Source organism: Microcaecilia unicolor, chromosome 7 (assembly GCF_901765095.1).
Source record: "Microcaecilia unicolor chromosome 7, aMicUni1.1, whole genome shotgun sequence".
In the NCBI taxonomy this organism is placed as follows: Eukaryota; Metazoa; Chordata; class Amphibia; order Gymnophiona; family Siphonopidae; genus Microcaecilia; species Microcaecilia unicolor.
Window position 1 is genome coordinate 231,054,479 of NC_044037.1, and position 20,047 is coordinate 231,074,525.

At 40.8% G+C, this 20,047-nt stretch overlaps 1 protein-coding gene across 2 annotated transcripts in view; it reads right to left on the reverse strand.

The window, feature by feature from the left end:
* Nucleotides 1-13,992: 13,992 nt before the first annotated feature.
* BBS5 (Bardet-Biedl syndrome 5) overlaps nucleotides 13,993-20,047 on the reverse strand; it is a 63,478-nt gene continuing 57,423 nt past the window's right edge. For both annotated transcript variants that reach the window (XM_030210492.1, XM_030210491.1), the window contains 3 exons: nucleotides 17,193-17,276; nucleotides 15,248-15,271; nucleotides 13,993-15,125 (listed from right to left, as the gene is read on the reverse strand). In XM_030210492.1, coding sequence (XP_030066352.1) covers nucleotides 15,024-15,125; nucleotides 15,248-15,271; nucleotides 17,193-17,276 — 210 coding nt within the window. In that variant the 3' untranslated portion in view covers nucleotides 13,993-15,023. The remainder of the gene's footprint in view (nucleotides 15,126-15,247; nucleotides 15,272-17,192; nucleotides 17,277-20,047) is intronic.

Sequence of the window (20,047 nt, forward strand, 5' to 3'; positions counted from 1 at the left end):
GATCAATGTGCTCTGCTTAGCTTGAAGGCTCTGCAATTTAATCCTACCAGCTAAATATAGGCACAAGCTCTAGCAATATGGAATTTAGGTTGCTCAGTTTGGAAGAAAGACTTGTCACTGCAGCTGTCAAAGATTGAAAGAAACAACTGTAACTTTTAGTCACTATAACTAAAACAGGACTCAAAGACAATTAAATGCCAAGCATGTTCATAAATCAAAGTTTATTTGAATAACTGCAACATCTTAATATACAACACACAAAAGAATATGTGGATCAGTCTGTATGCTACAGGCACAGGGGATCAAAGTTTGGATCTTCCATTTTTTGAGCCTAGGAATGCTACATATATGGTTCATTCAGGTCTGAGGAGGAAGGAAGGGAAGAAGGCTACTTCTACTATGCTAATCCTACCAGAAAACTTTCTTTTCATGCTCTGGGGAGATTAATTAATTTAGGTAGGGGCAGAGACCACTGAGTGAAAAAAAAAAGGAAAAAGACCAACAGATGGAAGTTAGCACATAGAATTTGAATGAGCTAGCCACAGAAAAACAGCAAGCTATTATTCAGTTTTAAATAGAAAATGTATTTTAATAGATTGCCCAGAACTTAAAACAAAGCAAAAAAAAAGAAAAACCCACAACAAAACACCAAGAGGTATTGTTGAAATACTTTCTTTAAAGTTCCATTGTAACAAATGTAATGCTGCATCTTAAAATAGCCTGCATTTATAAGGCTGTCTTTCCTCTCTTTTTTAAACAGATCTGATGCTTGCCCTCATGACCTTCTGCAAAGGTTACACACCAGGGACTGCTTTCTGATCCTTCCCATGGCTCACTGCAAAGATTGCATTTCAGGGGCTGCTATCTAATCTGAGTGGCTGTGCTGAAGGCAGACACAGACAGCAGATGGAAATGGAGAAACTAAGTTGCATCAAGAACACATTCTTCTACTACAAAATATTTTCCTTCTCCATAAATTACAAATCTATAAAAACCTATTCCAGTGGTGATAAAAGTTGTACACAGATGCACATAGTTTGGGAAGCGATCTTATGATGACCACCACAATTCTGCATCATGACATCACAAATTTGTGAAGCTAAAAAAACAAGCAAAAATGAAGGTCCTTTTACTAAGCCGCAGAAGGGCTAATGCGTTGGTAGCATGTGCCAAATCAGCACTACTGTCGGGGTAGCGTCGGCACCTGGTGGTAATTCTGAAGTCGGCGTGCGGTTTCCTGCAGTAGAAAATAATTTTCTATTTTCTACCTTGGGGGGCGTTCCTGGCAGTAATTGATAGCATGGTCACATTGGTGCGTACTGCATGACTACTGCACAAGTAGCGTGTGAGTCCTTATCGCAAGGTCAGTGGGTGGCGGTAAGGGCTCAGGCAGTAAATAGCCACATGCTGCTTTTAATTTTACTGCACAGGTATTTACTGCCCCCATTAAAAAAAAGCCTTTTTCCCCAGCCATGGTAAAAAAAACAATGGCCCAGCACATGCCAAAAACACGCGCCCACACTACCGTAGTCCACGTTTTACCACAGCTTATTAAAAGGACCCCATAATAAAAACCCTTTTACTAAAACTTTATTTAGTATCTATTTAAAATAGTTCATATTCTTTGACTTCATCAAGGTCATGACACTGAAATAGGAAAACATGTGTGATTTAGGTGGTTTGCAGGTTTGGCTTAAGAGGCAAACCAGTAAAATCCCTAGCTTAAGGGCACCAAAAGCCTGCATTACCGGTTTGCCCCTTCACAGCAATGGAAGCATGGATGGTCCTTGGCTTCCATCACTGTACTGCTCCTGGCACCTTGCCATTTTTATAATGAAAAAAGGCACTTCTTATCTCACTTAGGGGGTCTTTTACTAAGCTGTGGCAGGGGCATAGCCAGACAACAGATATTAGGTGGGCCAAGGCAAGAAGTGGGTGGACACCAAGTGTTCCCCCTCCCCATCAAAAAATATCTCAGCTAGCAGGAAAACGCTTCTTTCCACCTTGGCAGTCTGCAGCAGGCATGCGCTGAAAACTGAGCATGCGTAGATGCCGGTATTGTGGAGAGTAGTGTTTTCGTTATCATCAGGGAAAAGACTTCAGCTGGCAGAGCTTGGGATCCCCACCAGCTACTGTTAAACCTGTGCTACTCTTGGGTGGGCCTAAGCCCTAAGTGGGTGGGCCCTGGCCCACCCAGGCCTACCTGTGGCTACGCCACTGAGCCGTGGTACTGTTTTTAGTGCATTCTGATGTGTGCATGCTAAATGCTAGAGATGCCTATAGGAATATATGGGCGTCTCTAGCCTTTAGCACATGCTTATTTTTGGCGCACACTAATAAAAAGCATGTGCTAAATGCTAGACGCCCATATATTCCTATAGGCATCTCTAGCATTTAGCACACAATCATTAGTGCACACTAAAAATGCCTCCGCGGCTTAGCAAAAGACCCCCTAAATGTTCTCATTAGAGACAGGAAGTGCTTGTTTAGCCTTTTAAAAAGCTGTAGTGATGGTGGCAGCAACACAGCACAACATTAGAAGCAAAAGGTCATACATACTCCCACTGCTGTGTAAAATATTAACCCAATGGGATGGGAAGAGGTGGCTGGCTGGGCCTGATGCTCAAAGCTGGAAGGAAACTGATGCTGGGATGGTCCTGGAGGTTAGGAGGAGGCTGATGCTGCAGCCTGGAGTGGAAATGGGCTAATGCTTTGGCTATAAGGCTAAGACTGGAAGGGGAACTGATGCTGGTGCATGCTGTGGTCAATGTGAGAGAAAGTGGCAGATGCTGAAGGAGTGAGAAGAGATATTAGGCCAGATTCTATATATGGTGCCTAAAAAATCCACACGGAAAACATTTCCGCCTAAGTGTATTCTATAAGCAGTGCCTACATTTAGGTGCGGTATATAGAATACACTTAGTTGATATCCTAGTGCCTAAAACTACACGCCTCCATTTTGTTCTAAATTTTAGGGTCCAGAGACCCTCAAGAAGGTTGGAGTGACCTTAAATCTGACTCCATCTCTAAATAGCACTAGTACTGGGGTAATCAAGGAGTTGTGAAGTTCTAAAAGGAATTGCCACTAAGAGAGATGTTAGGTCTAAGGAAAAGATACCAGCCTTATGACAAACTGGATTTAGATTACAAGTTATACAATGCAGTGAAAGATAGCCTGATACAGCAAAAGCATTTATACTTACAGCCTTTCATCATTAAGTGAAGTCCACAAATCATCATTTGGAATGAGGAGTTTATTTGCCAAGGTACAAGTCAAATCAGTGATTGACAACAGGCACGTACAATCAATTAGTTATAGGAATATAATAATCCGGCTGCAAACAGGTGTTAATTTGTTCCTAATCTTTTATAATTTCTTTTACCAATTAAAGGTTTTACAAGGGAAAGCAATTAGGTAATTTGTCAATTCTGCTGGACACATTGGTTTCCCTTGAAGAGAGAGAGTGGCAACCCTTCTCTCTAGCCTAAATCAGGAAATACTCTGATTTTTATAGGTGCCCTCAGGATATGGATAATATGACAGTAGATATACCTGATTGGATCTATGCTAATGTCATGGTTGTCACTGATTGGCTCATGCTAATGAGTAGCTTCTATCTTGCTAACATGGTTTTGTCTTTAGCTCGCTTGACCACAAATCTTAAGCAAGACCCTACATCCAGCTACACCTTTCCTTTCTCACACCATGGCTGACCACAATCCTGCTCACAGAAAAGTCTCATTTCTCAACTTGTTTTTCTAACTTACATTAGAGAAAATTCCACTTTGTAACAGATACGGCTTCCATTTTGTGCTGAAATCCTCCATTTTGTTTCCATATCTATTGACCTAACTTTTCCTAATTTAGCTTATTCAGGCCTCAATCTGGGCTACAAACTAGGCCATACTTTTCCAGTAAGCTCCCAGTTATGTCAGCCATCAGATTTCTGACTCAGCCAAGGTCTGTAATGGCCTGAGCTCTATGACTGGGCCCGCCACCATTCCAGTGGGGGGGGGGGGGGGGGGGGTGTCTCTGGCTGTACCATAATTATACATTTTACACTGATAAAAACATTGAGTAGATCCTGGCACATAGATTTAGGCACAGAGGGCCATATTCTATAACAACGCACGTAAATTTCAGAACACCCATGAAATGCCTATTTCCTCATCCATAACCATACCCTTTATTGTCTGCGCATGTTAAAGTTAGGCACACTGCATTACAGAATACATTTAATGAGTTGTGCATATAAATTCTTATTACTAATTAGTGCTCATTATTGCTTAAGTGCTGTTATTAATACTAATTAGCTTGTTAAGCCAATTAAGTTAAGCGCATGGCTATAGAATACACCAGGAATTCAGCGTGGATCTCCTTTAGGAGATGGAAAAATAAAATAATTTTCAGTCCCTTTCCTGTAATTCTTCTTACATTCACTATCTTAAAATGATCGTGAAAAATAGGAAGGAATTACACCATATACGACTTTATATAAAAACAGAACAATTTGAATAATACCCTTGACTCTACTGTCAACCGGTTCAGCTTAATGTAATACTGAGACAATCCATTTGATTTTTTCAGAGAAAAGATCAAAGAGCTGTATTTTGGATGGTTTGAATTCTTTTTTGTAAATACTTCATCCAACCCATATAAGCATTATTACAGTAATCTAATTGAGTTAAAATAATGGATTGCACTAAAATCTTGAACCTTTCTTCATTACAAAATTTGAGAAATCTAAGTTATTTACTGAGAAGAACAGTTTTTTTTAACTAAAACATTTATTTGATCTTCTAAGGATAACCTACTATCCAAATAAAATCTTAGTATTTTGATAGTAGATAAAAAGTATGCAGTCTTTCTGATTAATAGTAATCACTGATGCCTCCAAATTAAGAGTAACTAAAACATACAAACTTCATTTTGTCTGTATTAAGCTTCAATTTATGATTAAACATTCATTTCTCTATTAGATCCAATCCCAACTGAACCTTGTGTAGTTCTAAATCCATATTATTAACTGGGATTAAAATTGAGATGTCATCTGTATAAATATTATTTATAACTACTATTTTCAAATTCAGCTCCCAGGGGATATAAGAATACATTAAAAAGAATCGGTGATAGCAGAAAGCCCTGAGGCACTCTGCATTGATTTTTCCATCCATCAGAAAATTTATTATTCATTTTAACTTTATACGATCTTCCAATTGTAATTCTGCCTGTAATCCTAATATCAGCAAGAAACAACAAGATATCATGATCCACAAGGTCAAAGGCACTCGAAATATCGAATAGCAAAAGAAATGCCTGTTTTCCTTCTATAAATAAAGAGCAAATATCATTAATTAATGACCCTACAACTGTCTCCGTAGTAAAATATGAAAAAAAATCCCGACTGGGATGAGTGCAAAATATGATGTAAATCTAAATATATCAATTGAGTTGCCACTAAACCCTTATTTAGGGGGTCTTTTACTAAAGTTTAGCTCGCATTATCTGCAGCAGGGCCCATAGTGTCACGTTCCTCACCTGCCCCATTATGTTCCTCCCCGGCCCCGCTCTGTGTCGCGCTCCTCGGGGAGCATCGGATGTCGGCCCTCGTGGCCGTCCCGCTGTCCCTGCAGCCACACGCCTCGTCTTCGCCCCGGAGCACGGGCCCCACTCCAGGGGGTGTCCAGGTTCCTGCAGCAGAATGCCGGAGCCATCTTGGCAGCGCCGGTGTCCCGGTGAGTCCTGCTCTTCCGGGTGCAGGGTCCAGGAGCGTGGGGGGTCTTGCTCCGCCTCCCAGGATTGGACTCCCGCACCTTGGCTCCACCCCCCTCCAGCCGCTTGCCAATCCAGAGCCTCCCTCACCAGCTGATTCCTGTTGATCCCAATGGTGGGGGCTATTTAGGAGCATCTACTCCTTCCCTCAGCGCTTCGGCTTCTACTTTTGTAGTTGATAGCTGTGGTGTGGTATCGTTCCTTAAGCTGTTCTCTTCTCATTCCTGACCTTTGCCTGAACACCGGATTATCCTCTGCCTGACCTGACCTTTGCCTGAACACCGGATTATCCTCTGCTTGCTGTCTGACCTGACTACTGCCTGAACTCGGATACTCTCTGCTTGCTGCCTTACCTACTTCCTGAACCCGGATACTCTCTGGCTGCTGCCTGCCTCTGCTTGAACCCAGAGTTCTCTCTGCCTGCTGCCTTCTGACCCCTGCCTACATCCGGAAGTCCTGTCGGCTGCCTGCACCTGGGGGCTCAACCCTCGGGGAATGGCGGTCATCACAGGTGAGGCCTCAGGATTGCTCGGCTGCCCAACAGAGTGCAGGTTCGAGTCTTCGTCTCTGTGCTCTGCCTGGGCACAAGGACTCACGAATGCAACACATAGGAATAAAATAGGTTCTGCTGCAGATAACTCGAGCTAAGCTTTAGTAAAAGACCCCCTTAGTAAACAACGGTATCGAGGCAACTGGTCTATAATTAGATACCACCTGATTAGAGATATTTTTATCTTTAACTATTGGTGTAATTATAATTTCTCCTACTTCAACTAGGAACAATCACAAATGCAACTGGTATTGAATCCAGTGAAACAGATGTAATTTAAAGACTAGTGTTGCTACCTTCATAATACTAGGTGGACATATGTCAAATTAGCAATAGGAATGACCGTATTTTTGAAAAAGAATATTGAACGTTTTCCCAAGTAGAAAGTTCAACAACAGACCAGCTTCTATCCACCGAACTAGCAGGGTTAGAAGAATAATGGCCATTAGCCCGAGTCAGAAAAGAGGGTGGACTTTCATATAGCTTTAAAGATAGATTATCAAATTGAGATCTAATATTCATGAAAAATTCAGCTGTTAGAAGCTTATCAGAAACATGAGCCTGTACCGATTGAATATTTAAAAAAAGAATTCAGTATACAAAACAAAACTTTCACATCAGGAACTGTAGTTCCTATTAGAGTAATAATCATCAGAGTTAACAATCTCTTCTCTTAGACTTCAACAGCAATTTATAAGTATGAATAGTATTTCTTCAATCTATTCTTGGCTGATCTTTCTTTGTGTCATCTATACTCTAATCTTCTATAATCTCTTTTTCATTTTAATAGTTCACTATCAAACCATTTATGATTTCTCCTTTCAGTTCTGGTATATGTGCGAAGTGGCGCTATCATATCTAGAATTTCCTTAAAGTATATTGGAATAGAAAGAAAGGGAAGGAGATATGGGGGATCTTTTACAAAGGTGCACTGAAAAATGACCTGTGGTAGTGTAGATGCATGTTTTGGGTGCAAGCAGAATCATTTTTCAGCACACCTATAAACAATGCCATTTAAAATTTTTTACGGAAAATGGACGTGTGGCAAAAATTGGCGCACTTCCATTTTGGGTCTGAGACCTTACCACCAGTTTCATGTGGTAACCAGGTGGTAATAGTCTACACGTGTAAAATGCCAATTACTGCCCATGCTCCAGAAAATAAAAATATTTTCTGGCGCGTGTAGCAGATGCATATCAAAAATGAAATTACAGCAAAGGGCCATGCGGTAGAATTAAAATGGAAGTGAGATCTTGGTAAAGATGTAGGAGAAATTAACAAGAGGAAGTGGTAAAGAAAGAAAAGGACCAAACCAATTGAAAAAAAAAATATATCAGACAACAAGGGCATGAAAAGCGAATGATACATGAAGGGCCGGCGCAAGTTCCGAAAAGACGGTCCCGAAGAACTTGCCTCGCCACCTGTGTCCGCTTCCTCAAGCTGAGACACAAGGTGCACGTCTTGAAATTATGCTCCGGCCCGAGGCACTGGAGGCACCAAGCGTATCGGTCTGCTCGGGGCCTTCGAGGACATCGATGGAAAAATCGCGTCGGCGAAGTCAAAGTTGTCGATGGTGGCGGTGAAAAGCACACCTGAAAAAGAAATGACCGCGCGGCCACAAGGCCGCAACGAAGAGCCCTCGCGGCTAGGCCGCAATCTGGTTTCCGGGGCTGACAGAGACGATAACACGTCTCTCTCCAGCGTGGAATAGAAAAAAACTGAGCGGGAATGGTCACGCACGGGCGGGAAGACAGCCGCGCATGTGCGGTGGGCGTGCCCTGCGTGCAGGACCGCCCGCGGAGTTTTTTTCCGGTTGGTGGGGGCTGCCGTGGACATCAACCCAGTTGTGAGAACAAGCAGCCTGCTTGTCCTCGGAGAAAAAAGTTTATTGTCAGTTTTTAGAAAATATGCCAGCTTTGAAAATGTATTTTTTATAGTTTGTTCAACACAGGAGGAAATGTTTCTTTTTTCAGTGTTCTACATTTAATAGGGCCCTGTTTTACTAAGCCACGCTATAGGCGCACTAGCGTTTTTCATGCACGCTAATGCTAGAGACACCCATAGGAATACGTGTCTCTAGCGTTAGTGCACGCTAATTAAGCATGCACTAAAAATGCTAGCGCACCTTAGTAAACAGGGCCCACAGTCTGCTTTTTGGGGGTTTCCTTTAAATTTCTTTGTTTATAATTTATAGTTTATTGTTCTTTACTAGGTGATGGTTTACCATGTGCACCTAAGGTGAAGAATTCTGTTAACATGAAGGTTCTGTGTAGGAACCTATAGTAGGTCAGCTTGTTTTTCTTTTTAATTTATTTATTTATGCAATTTTTTTATACATCCAAAGCAACGCTTTGTCAAAAAGCTTCAGTTATTAACAGGAAAATCAAATAGTCCTCAATATAGGAGGAGACTGTACATATAAACCTAATAAGAGGTTAGGTAATATATAGGCAACAAATTTAAAAAAAAGAAAAAGAAGGCGTCTAGGTATTTAACATCAAACAATATAAGTCCGTGATAGAAACTCTCATGATGGTTTAGGATTCCTTGCATTTAAGAATGATCGAAGCTGAACCGGGTCAAAAAAATGGTATGTCTCCGAGTCAAAGAAGATTACACATTATCAAGAATTTCTTTCGTCTTTCTTGTGTGGCCCTCGACACATCCGGAAAGATTTGAATCCTTTCACCGATAAAGGTGATCATTGAGGTTTGCCTCAAATATAACCTTAACAAGGATTCTTTATCAGCAAGAAACACAAATGATATCAAAAGCGTAGATCTAAATTCAGCCTCCTCCTGTGATTGTTCTAATAAAGCTGATACATCAAGATTCACAGAAGGTTGAGCCCTCTGCGGTGTAGTTTTCACAGGGAGGAAATAAATCTTTTGCACAGGAGGAAGGTTGTTTTCTGAATATTTAAATACTTCTATCAGAAATTTATGAAACAGATCTCTTGGTGAGGTATATTTAAGAGAGGGAAAGTTTAACAATCTCAGATTTAAACACCTACTTCGATTTTCTAGATTCTCAAGCTTTCTTTGCATCAAGTCCACATTTTGAAATATTTTAATCTCTTGATCTTTTATCTGAGTTATCGAAAGATCACATTGCTGTAAGTTCTTCTTTTGGATAGACAATTCAGTTTGAAGATTTTCAATTTTCAGAGAGTTAGTATTCGAGTTAGTTACAAAATTCAAGCATACCTTATGCAGAGATTCTATAGCACACCATAGAGATTCTAATGTGACATTCGGTGGTTTCTCCAAAGATTGCAGAGTCACGGGTGGGATAGGCTGGTCAGCAGAACTTTGCTGAACCGCAGGAATTTGCTCCATGGAGTTGTCTGTAATTCTGCATTCCTTGGGAGTACTTTCCAGATTCGATCTTTCGCGGGGAATCCCTGCTATTGGCAGCGCCATTTCTCTAGAGGAGTTCTCCCTCTCCAACTCCGCAGCCGCTTTCTCAGGCCGAAGGGCGGGACTTCCTCCCGGAATGCTTCCTGCCACTTGAATCTGCAACGGACTACGAGGGCTTAGCGAAAGTTCGCTATCCAAGCCCGGACTCCTCTCGGTCTCGGGCAGCGGAGCGCCCGATGATGATACTGGAACGGTGAAGGCTGTTATTGGAGGTTGCCTACGGGTCAGGTCAGTGGAGGGTAGGGAGATTCCTCCTCGCACTTTCCCTTTCCGTTTAGGCATAGCAATAAAAAAGAAAAACAATTCAAGGAAAAAAAGACTCTCCAGCTCCGACTTCAGCGTCCTAACCAGACGCCATCTTGTTTTTCTTTCTCATCTGGAGGTATACTGGTGTTTTAGAATATTTGCAGTGCTGACTTTTCATATATAAGGTTAGTACAGTTGGTAATTTGTTGGTAAGTTGCTAATTTGACATATGTCCACCTAGTATTATGAAGGTAGCAATATAAGGTTAGTAGAGTTTTTTAAAGTTTGGGAATGTTCCATATGAATGAATAATTATACTCTATTGGACTGATATTCTAAGGCAATTAATCTATCTGTATACTATCTGGAACCTTGCAAATTATAGCTACGTCATGCAAGGTTCCACGTTACGAGTTACATACCAAGAAAGGGATCTGGGTGTCGTCGTCGATAATACACTGAAACCGTCTGCTCAGTGTGCTGCTGCGGCTAGGAAAGCGAATAGAATGTTGGGTATTATTAGGAAAGGTATGGAAAACAGGTGTGAGGATGTTATCGTTCCATGGTGTGACCGCACCTTGAGTATTGTGTTCAATTCTGGTCACCGCATCTCAAGAAAGATGTAGTAGAATTGGAAAAGGTGCAGCGAAGGGTGACTAAAATGATAGCGGGGATGGGACGACTTCCCTATGAAGAAAGACTAAGGAGGCTAGGGCTTTTCAGTTTGGAGAAGAGACGGCTGAGAGGAGACATGATAGAGGCATATAAAATAATGAATGGAACAGGTGGATGTGAAGCGTCTGTTCACGCTTTCCAAAAATACTAGGACTAGGGGGCATACGATGAAACTACAGTGTAGTAAATTTAAAACAAACAGGAGAAAATGTTTCTTCACCCAATGCATAATTAAACTCTGGAATTCATTGCCGGAGAACGTGGTGAAGGCGGTTAGCTTGGCAGAGTTTAAAAAGGGGTTAGACGGTTTCCTAAAGGACAAGCCCATAAACCACTACTAAATGGACTTGGGAAAAATCCACAATTCCAGGAATAACATGTATAGAATGTTTGTACATTTGTGAAGCTTGCCAGGTGCCCTTGGCCTGGATTGGCCGCTGTCATGGACAGGATGCTGGGCTCGATGGACCCTTGGTCTTTTCCCAGTGTGGCATTACTTATGTACTTATGTACAGTTTGAGGTCTTGGAGTTGGTGCTTGCATGGAATGGTAAGCTTCTGAGTGTCCATTTGCAGGATTTTGTATTATTTCAAACTATCTGCCAATTGAAGGAATTTGTGTTGTTGTCTCTAGATTTGAATAGAATCTCTTTTGCATGCTAACCCCAAGATTCTACATAGTGTGCTTTCATTTAGGCGCCAAAATCAGCACAGATTCTATAACACCGTGCATAACTTAATTGGCTTAACAGTGATATCTGCACTTAACAAGCAGTAATGAGCACAATTTGGCACTGATCAGAATTTAGGTGCACAACTCACAAAGAGGGGCATAATTGAACGGAAACGCCTATCTCCATGGGCGCTCATCTCCGAGAACGGGTCCGTGAAGGGGCGGGCCGAACTGTATTTTCGAAAAAAATAGACGTCCATGTTTTATTCGCCAAGTTGTGAGCTGGGCGTTTTTGCTTTTCAGCGATAATGGAAAATGAAATCGCCCAGCTCAAAAGCGAATAAATCCAAGGCATTTGTTCGTGGGAGGGGCCAGGAGTCGTAGTGCACTGGTCCCCCTAACATGCCAGGATATCAACCGGGCACCCTAGGGGGCACTTTTACAAAAACAAAAAAAAAGGTAAAGGAGCTCCCAGGTGCATAGCACCCTTCCCTTGTGTGTTGAGCCCCCCAAATCCCCCTCAAAACCCACTGCCCACAAGTCTACACCATTACTATAGCCCTAAGGGGTGAAGGGAGGCACATACATGTGGGTACAGTGGGTTTGGGGGGGGGGTTGGACGACTAAGCATTAAGCAGCACAATTGTAACAGGTAGGGGGGGGATGGGCCTGGGTCCACCTGTCTGAAGTCCACTGCACCCCCTAATAACTGCTCCAGTGACCTGCATACTGCTGCCAGGGAGGTGGGTATGACATTTGAGGGTGAAAATAAAAAGTTGTGAATCATCATTTTTTGTGGTGGGAGGGGGTTTGTGACCACTGGGGGAGTCAGGGGAGGTCATCCCCGATTCCCTCCAGTGGTCATCTGGTCATTTAGGGCACTTTTTGGGGCCTTATTCGTGGAAAAACAGGGTCCAGGAAAAGTGCCCTAAATTCTCGCTATTTTTTTTCCATTATCGGCGAAAGGCGTCCATCTCTGATCGCCCGATAACCACGCCCCAGTTCCGCCTTCACCACGCCTTCGACACGCCCCCATCAACTTTGTCCGCATCCGCGACGGAGTGCAGTTGAAATCGTCCAAGGTCGGCTTTCGATTATACCGCGTTATTCGTTTTTGTGAGATAAACGTCCATCTCCCGATTTAGGTCAGAACTTGGGCGTTTTTCTCGTTCGATTATAAGCAGGTAAGTGTATTCTGTAACAATGTACGCCAAACGTCTAACATGCGGAGGCAAAAAAAGGGTGTGGATATGGGTGGGAAAATGGGCATTTCATGGGTGTTCCAAAATTTACACGCCTAGTTATAGAATATGGCCCAGTGCGCCTAAATCCACTTGTTGAGATTTACACTAGGTTTTCATTGGCATAAATGGATGTGAGCAGATAACGGCTCTGAAATATCAACAAAGCATATTCTATAATCGACGCCTAAATCTAGGTGCCAATTATAGAATATGCTTAGTTGGCACCGATTTCAGCGCAGATTTTTTAGGCGCCATATGTAGAATCTCTTCAGCATCCTGCTTCTGCTCTGCAGCCATTTATTTGTTGGGAGAGTTTTTTTTAGTCCGGGAATGTTCCATATGAATGAATAATTATACTCTATTGGACTAATATTCTAAGGCAATTAATCTATCGGTATATTTAAAAAATATGGATAATATCAGGCCATTTAAATTACTAAATGGCAAGATGACCCACAAATATGTTGATATTATACTGAGAAAGGAGCAAGGGAAGGTCAGAAAATTATCCAGATAGCAACAATATTTAGCCAATATCCGGATAAATTATATGTTTAGTTCAGGCTTGCTGAACAGCAGACCTAAACTAAATAGACAGTACCGGCACAGTCACCTTACTACTACTACTTAACATTTCTAGAGCGCTACTAGGGTTACGCAGCGCTGTACAATTTAACAAAGAGAGACAGTCCCTGCTCAAAGAGCTTACAATCTAATAGACAAGTGAACGGTCGGTCTGATAGGGGCAGTCAAATTGGGGCACCTTGCTATTCATATGTTCAGTGCTGCTATCTACATGGATAGAAGCTGCTGAATACATGAACTAACTTAAGGAGCAGTGCCAGTATTTAACTTATGCCAGTAACCGCATCATCTGAAAATTTACCCCTATTTGCACAGCTCACATTACATGACAGGCCCCAAGAATGGGGGGAAGGGGATGTAAAAACAAAAGTTGCAGCACAACCCCTGGGATTGGTTTCTTAGGTACTTGTGATCTGGATTGGTCACCGTCAGAAGAAGGATACTGGGCTAGATGATTTGACCCAGTATGGCTAATCTTATGTTCTTATGATCTTGCCTTGTTAGATGGCAATGATAATTATGTCTCCAGCAAAGTGATGTACACCACCTTGGGTGAATCGCTTCATAAATGTGGTTTATCAATCCCAAAAAATAATAAAAGAAAATGTTTGGAATTTATGTTGATTGTGAACCAACCAAATAAGAGCTTTCGAGGCCACACAGGCTTCTTTTTTTCAAATGTTAAAATCTATAATTGGAATAGTGCAGAAATGAATGATGTGTGTTGGTTGTGATCCTCCGTTGCTTTACTTAATGTCTGCTAGGTTGTTAAAATAAATTCACCAAATTCAACTGTGTTTCAATATATACATTTAATTTCAATTACACTATAGTTACAAAGGTAGTAATGGTTTTGCAGTAAACATTATGGTACAAAACTGAAAAATTTACAAGGCGGCAGGGGTCTAGAAACACCTGGAACAAATTTTCTGTCTCACAGCACAGTAAAGGCAGTGGATGTCAGCTGCTAACACAACAGCTGAAATGAGAGCTCATTTGACACTTTTCCATGTATAGAATCTAGTGGTAAGGTGTCCCCCTCTTCAAACCTTAACAGCTGTTTCACCCCCTTGTACAAAAAAAATAAATGACTCAATTCTTTCTGTATGTAACACAGTGTTCTAGAAGCCCAATGAGTCACATATAAAACTGACAGTGTGTGTAACCTACTGCATGACAACCCAATGTTATTATAGCATACACTTCAGTTTCTGGCTTGCTATACAGACAATGTACTGTGTACTGTTGCTATCCATGTATATTCAGTGCAGGCCACTATCTATGCATCATTTAAGAGACATGGCCAGTGTTAAAAAAAAAAAAAGCATTTACTATGATGTTTAAATATCAAGCCATTCAAGATCATAACTGTTTTTGTTGTCTAGAGAGATGAGCTGATTTTTGGCTTGCAGTGATCACTAAAATGATGGATCTCCATCTAGATATTACCTTGGGGACACACTTTTCATGGACAATAAATCTAATCATATGAACAGTCCATCTCTCCCCCCTCATATACCTAGATGTTCTGCCTTCTGAATCATGATTCACTAAACCTGTATAACATTTTAAAAATATGTCATGAGCAATGCTACAGAAGTGTTCTACAATCATCAACAGCTCAATAAAAATCTATTTATTTTACAGCAAATTTACATGCATAGTATATAAAATATTTACAGAATTTTGTAATTCTACACTTTTATTTAAATATTACAGGTTATACTTTAAAATATTTTTCTCCATATAAATATGACATTATTCTTATTTATGGAAAAAAGTGTTGAAATACATCAAAAGCATTTCATCATACAATCAGTGTTTGCTTATATTAGAAGGTATTAAAATTACAGCCAAATTCAGGTTATCACCTCCCACAAACTCTGAAGTGTAAATCCATCCTTTAGTTTTTCTATTGCAAGTCCCAGTTCTTCAGAAAATACAGGTTCACGATCTTGTTGCTTTTATTGAGTGGAAAGGTACAGATGGAAAGGAAAAAAGGCAGGTGAATAAATATGTGAATGATATGATTAAACATTAGCAAATGTTGGTTTTTATGAGAAATAAAAATGTTTAGTTTTACCTTATTACCATCAGCAAAATATGCCTGCAAAATAAAATACTGACATCAACTTCAAAAGAAAACATTATAAATTATTTTCTATATATGATACAAGTTATATGTTCCTGTTAAGTTATTTTACCAGATCAGTGCAGATATGGATAGTTGCCTTTGAGACCTACCAGACCAGTCCAAATGTGGATGACTGGCTCAGAGACCCTCCAGACCAGTCTAGATATGACAACGGATACTTAACCCTGATCAGCCTAAGATCTACAGATGAAGACATAGCAAAATCTTCTGAATGACTATCAGGCTTATTTTTGAAAGAGATCACCGGCGATCTTCTGACACAAATTAGGAGATCCCCGGCAATCTCCTGAAACCTGTCAAATCGGTATAATTGAAAGCCGATTTCGGCTGGCTTCAACTGCTTTCCGTTGCAGAGGTGGTGAAATTTCAAGGGGGGGCGTCTCGGTAGGGTAGTAAAGGCGGGACGGGGCGGGATAATGGAAAAAAAAAGCCATGCTTGACGAGCATTTTGCCGGATTTACTTGGTTCCTTTTTTTTCACGACTAAGCTTCAAAAAGGAGCCCCAAATGACCACCGGAGGGAATCGGGGATGATCTCCCCTTACTCCTCCAGTGGTCACCCATCCCCTCCCACCCAAAAAAAATTTTTTTGAAGTGCTCGTCAGGGATGTCCTAAATCAAAACTATTTTTTGCTCAGCTTTTTCAGTAGTACCAGTAGGATTTGAACAGGCCACCTCTGGATTATAAGACTGGTACTCTAACCACTTGGCCACAGCTCCACTTACTTGGATATCCTTCCCTTTTGATTATGCCCCTTCAGGTTTCTCTCAGCCAATCACAGACATGGGTCTCTCTCAGCCACTCACAGACAGCTAAATCCACTGTGATTGGCTGAGAGACCCCGAAGTTGGCCCGTTCGATTATTCCCCTCTATGCTTCCCTATAATGCTGACAATCAACTAGTCAACCCAATGCCTATAGATTTATTCTAAAAACCAAGTGGGTAAAGCTGGCTACATAAGTCATATAGGAGCCTCAGCTGCAACTCTTTTCACACAAGAATACAACCCTGTGGCTTCCCAAAATCATCATTGACGCCTCTATTCTATGATTTTTTTTTCCACTTCTTAATTTTTGAGTAACAATGTGGATGCCAAAATGATGTGATGTCCTGAATGAGGGCCTTTTGCCTCGAAGCAGCATGGTGAAACTTAACCCATGTTGGTGCAGGTCCAGTTCTACTACATAAGAAACAGAGACTAATTGAACTTTTTGATAAACTGATATAATAAATGGCAGAAATTAAGAAGTGATAAAAAGTCATACAATAGAGGAGCAGATGATGATTTTGGCAAGCTACAGGATTGTATTCTTGTGTGAAAAGTGTTGTTGCCAAGGCTCCTATATGACTTATGTAGCCAGTTTTACCCACTCTTTCTAAAAAGTGTTTTTGAGAATAAATCTACAGGATCTGGGTTGACTAGTTGATAAAATCTGCATCTTCAACAAAAAGAGCAGACCGTGTAGATTACCAATTAATTTGACAACCGAACGGTAGGACAATATGGCACACTTTTATCACAGGTTGCTTTATTAATAAATTTTAGCTTTGACAGCTGACTGTTGCTTTGGCTGCTTTTTTCTTGTATCTACACTGTGCTGTGTCTGTTTTATGCCCCTTTGCTTTCTTTTAAAAGATACAATATCATAGATATAAGTAATTATTAAAAATGCATTCAAGCATTGCTGTACTTTAGGTAATCCATTAGTAAAGGTATAAGACAGTCACTATCATCTGAATCATAATGCAATACTGAAACAGAATGATCAGATAAGAGAACAGAATTTTACTTGCATTGTTTTAAGGATTTTGTGACAAGTCACTTTTTGGTAGACAACTTTAATAAAGACAATTATTTCTTGAGGTGCATACCACAAAGGCATCGGTTTGTTCATCAGATTCTATTTCCACATCATCCTGAACTTGTTCGATCGTCAGCTCTTCAAGAGGTGGAGGCTATAAAACAGAACTCAAATTGATGTTCACCAAAAATATGAAAAAAAAAATCAACAAATCTAGCAACTGTAAAACTAATTTATCAGAGACCTCTGGCTTTAAAGCATCTCATAACTCCCATCTTAAAAGAAATGCAAAAAGGAACCGGGTTGCGAAAACATAAGCAGTACAGAGGCATTTTAATTTTGAATATTTTATTTGCAACTCTCACATGCCATTTAAGTTACTGCTCTTAAATTTAACTACAGTGAAATAAGACAAGGCAGTGAAATTAGGCAGGCTACTGGAACCAAGGCCTCACCAACTTCTGCACCATTGATCTTTCCACTACATCAAGGTTGATAATCAGATTTGCAAAACCATTTTGTCCTTTGGGTAGCCGTCCACATTATGTGTTTAAATTTCTCTCCTCAAAATTTTGGAATTCATTAGGGACCCTTTTACAAAGGCACACTGAAAAATGGCCTGTGGTAGTGTAGACACGTGTTTTGGGTGTGAGCAGAATCATTTTTCAGCGCACCTGTAAAAAACGCCTTTTAAAAACTTTTTCCCAAAAATGGATGTGCGGCAAAATGAAAATTGCTACGTGTCCATTTTGGGTCTGAGACCTTACCGCCAGCCATTGACCTAGTGGTAAAGTCTCACACGTTAACTGGGCAGTAATGACCTACGCAAGTCAAATGCCACTTGGTGTGCACCCAATATGCGCATCCGAAAATAAAAATAATTTTTTGGATGCATGTATTGGATGTTCGCCAAAAATGAAATTACTGCAAGAGTCACACGGTAGCTGGGCGTTAACTCCATTTTGGCGCGTGTTGGGCACGTCTAGATAGTAAAATGGCCCATCAGGGATTGGATAAATTTCCATTTGGGGAAAGGATGGTTTCCTCCCTCGGGAGGTGAAATAGTTCTCACACCGATTCCAAACAATCCCAAGGTTAATCTCTCAGAGGTTAAAAACTATAGAGTATCCCCTTATTTATCAGAGTAATGGAAGGGTATATTACTGAATGCTTGACTAGCTATATTGATCATCATGAGCTTCTTCACCCCACTCAATCTGGCTTCAGGAATGATCACAGTACTGAGACAGTAACTGGAATGCTGGTAGAACAAGGCAAAAGGCTGCCGAGCAAAGGACAATGTGCTGTTGTTTTACAGTTGATTTATCCAGCGCGTTTGACCTGGTAGATTGGCAGATTTTAACCTCTATCTGCTATCATTGTGGGATTGAGCACACAGTCCTCTCTTGGTTACAGAGTTTTTTGATGACAAGATACTATATGGTCAGGAAAGATGGTGTTCTGTCTGAAAAATGGAAGGCAATTAGTGGGGTCCCTCAAGGATCACCACTCTCTCCAGAATTGTTCAATCTATTAATCAAATCAAATCAATTCTTGTATACCACTAATATCACCTTTCCAGGGTTCAATGTGGTTTACATTCTAGGTGAGACAAAAGCCGATAATGTTAGTATGAGGTATGAGAACCACTGGTGTAATGCACGAGACCAAAACATTATAGGGAAGGATAATGGATGATACTAGGAGGTAGAAGTCAATGGATTGTAATGAAGCAGTCTTTAGGAAGAGAAAGGTTTTTAGCCTCTTCCTGAATCTAAGGTAGCTATTTTCTGTCCTGATGGCAATAGGTAGAGAGTTCCATATTTTATCTCCAAGTACAGGGAATAGAGGGCTGATAATCTTCTGATTTCGAATTGTCTTTTGAAACGGTGACGCTAGCATCAGTAGTTCTTTCAGTCTGTTAGACTGGACCAAACGTAGCAAAATGGTTAGTCAGCAGTTCAGAGGTAAAACCCTGTAAGATTTGAAAAACTAAACAAGCAGCTTTGAACCTGAGTCTTTCTGCTATGGGAAGCCAGTGCAGTTTGCTAAGATGAGTTGAAACACTAGTATACCTATTCAATCTGTATATTAGTCTAGTACCTGTATTCTGTATGATTTGCAGTTTTTTCTGATATCGACACTTAATACCAAGAAACAGTAATCTAAGTGAGGTAGGACTAACATTTGGACTAGTAGTGCAAAGGCTTTTTGGTTGAAGAATGATCTGACTAGATAAAGATGACTCATTTTGAATAGTGTTTTCTTCCATAGCTGATTAATATAAGAATCAAGCAAGAACCCTAGTACTTGGGTTTCAGACTTGACTGTAAAGCTTTGGCCACTGGACAAAGATATTGATGATGGGACCTCAACTCCCTGATTTCGGAACCACAGGACTTTGTTTTTTTTGCGCATTCAATTTAAGTTTATTGGTCAGAGCCCAGGTAATAACAGCAGGTATGCCATTTGCTACAGAATGAGTGGTAAGAGAAGCAGGATGTCATCCGCGTAGGATAATAGTAGTTCATTAAGACTCAGGTGTATTGAGGCAAGGGATGACATAAAGAGACTGAACAGGCAGAACCTCGACTTGTAGAGATTACTTCTTCTGCCATGTCCCAATGTTCTAGGATTATCTTCCTGGGAGACTTAAACCTATACTTGGAAAATGATGCGGACACCACTGTCCACAACTTCAAATCATTCCTGAAGGACTGCGAACTAACTACATTCTCCAAGGGTGCAACTCATGAAAAAGGCCATACATTAGACTTCCTATTCCAATAGCTAGATCAGTTCAGTCAAATGGAAGCCAGTACCATGGTCTGACCACTTCCATTGGATTTCACCATTGATATCTGTATGTCAAGCTTAACCAGGCACAAGTCATCCAAACTCATCTTCACAAGAGGTAAAATCAAC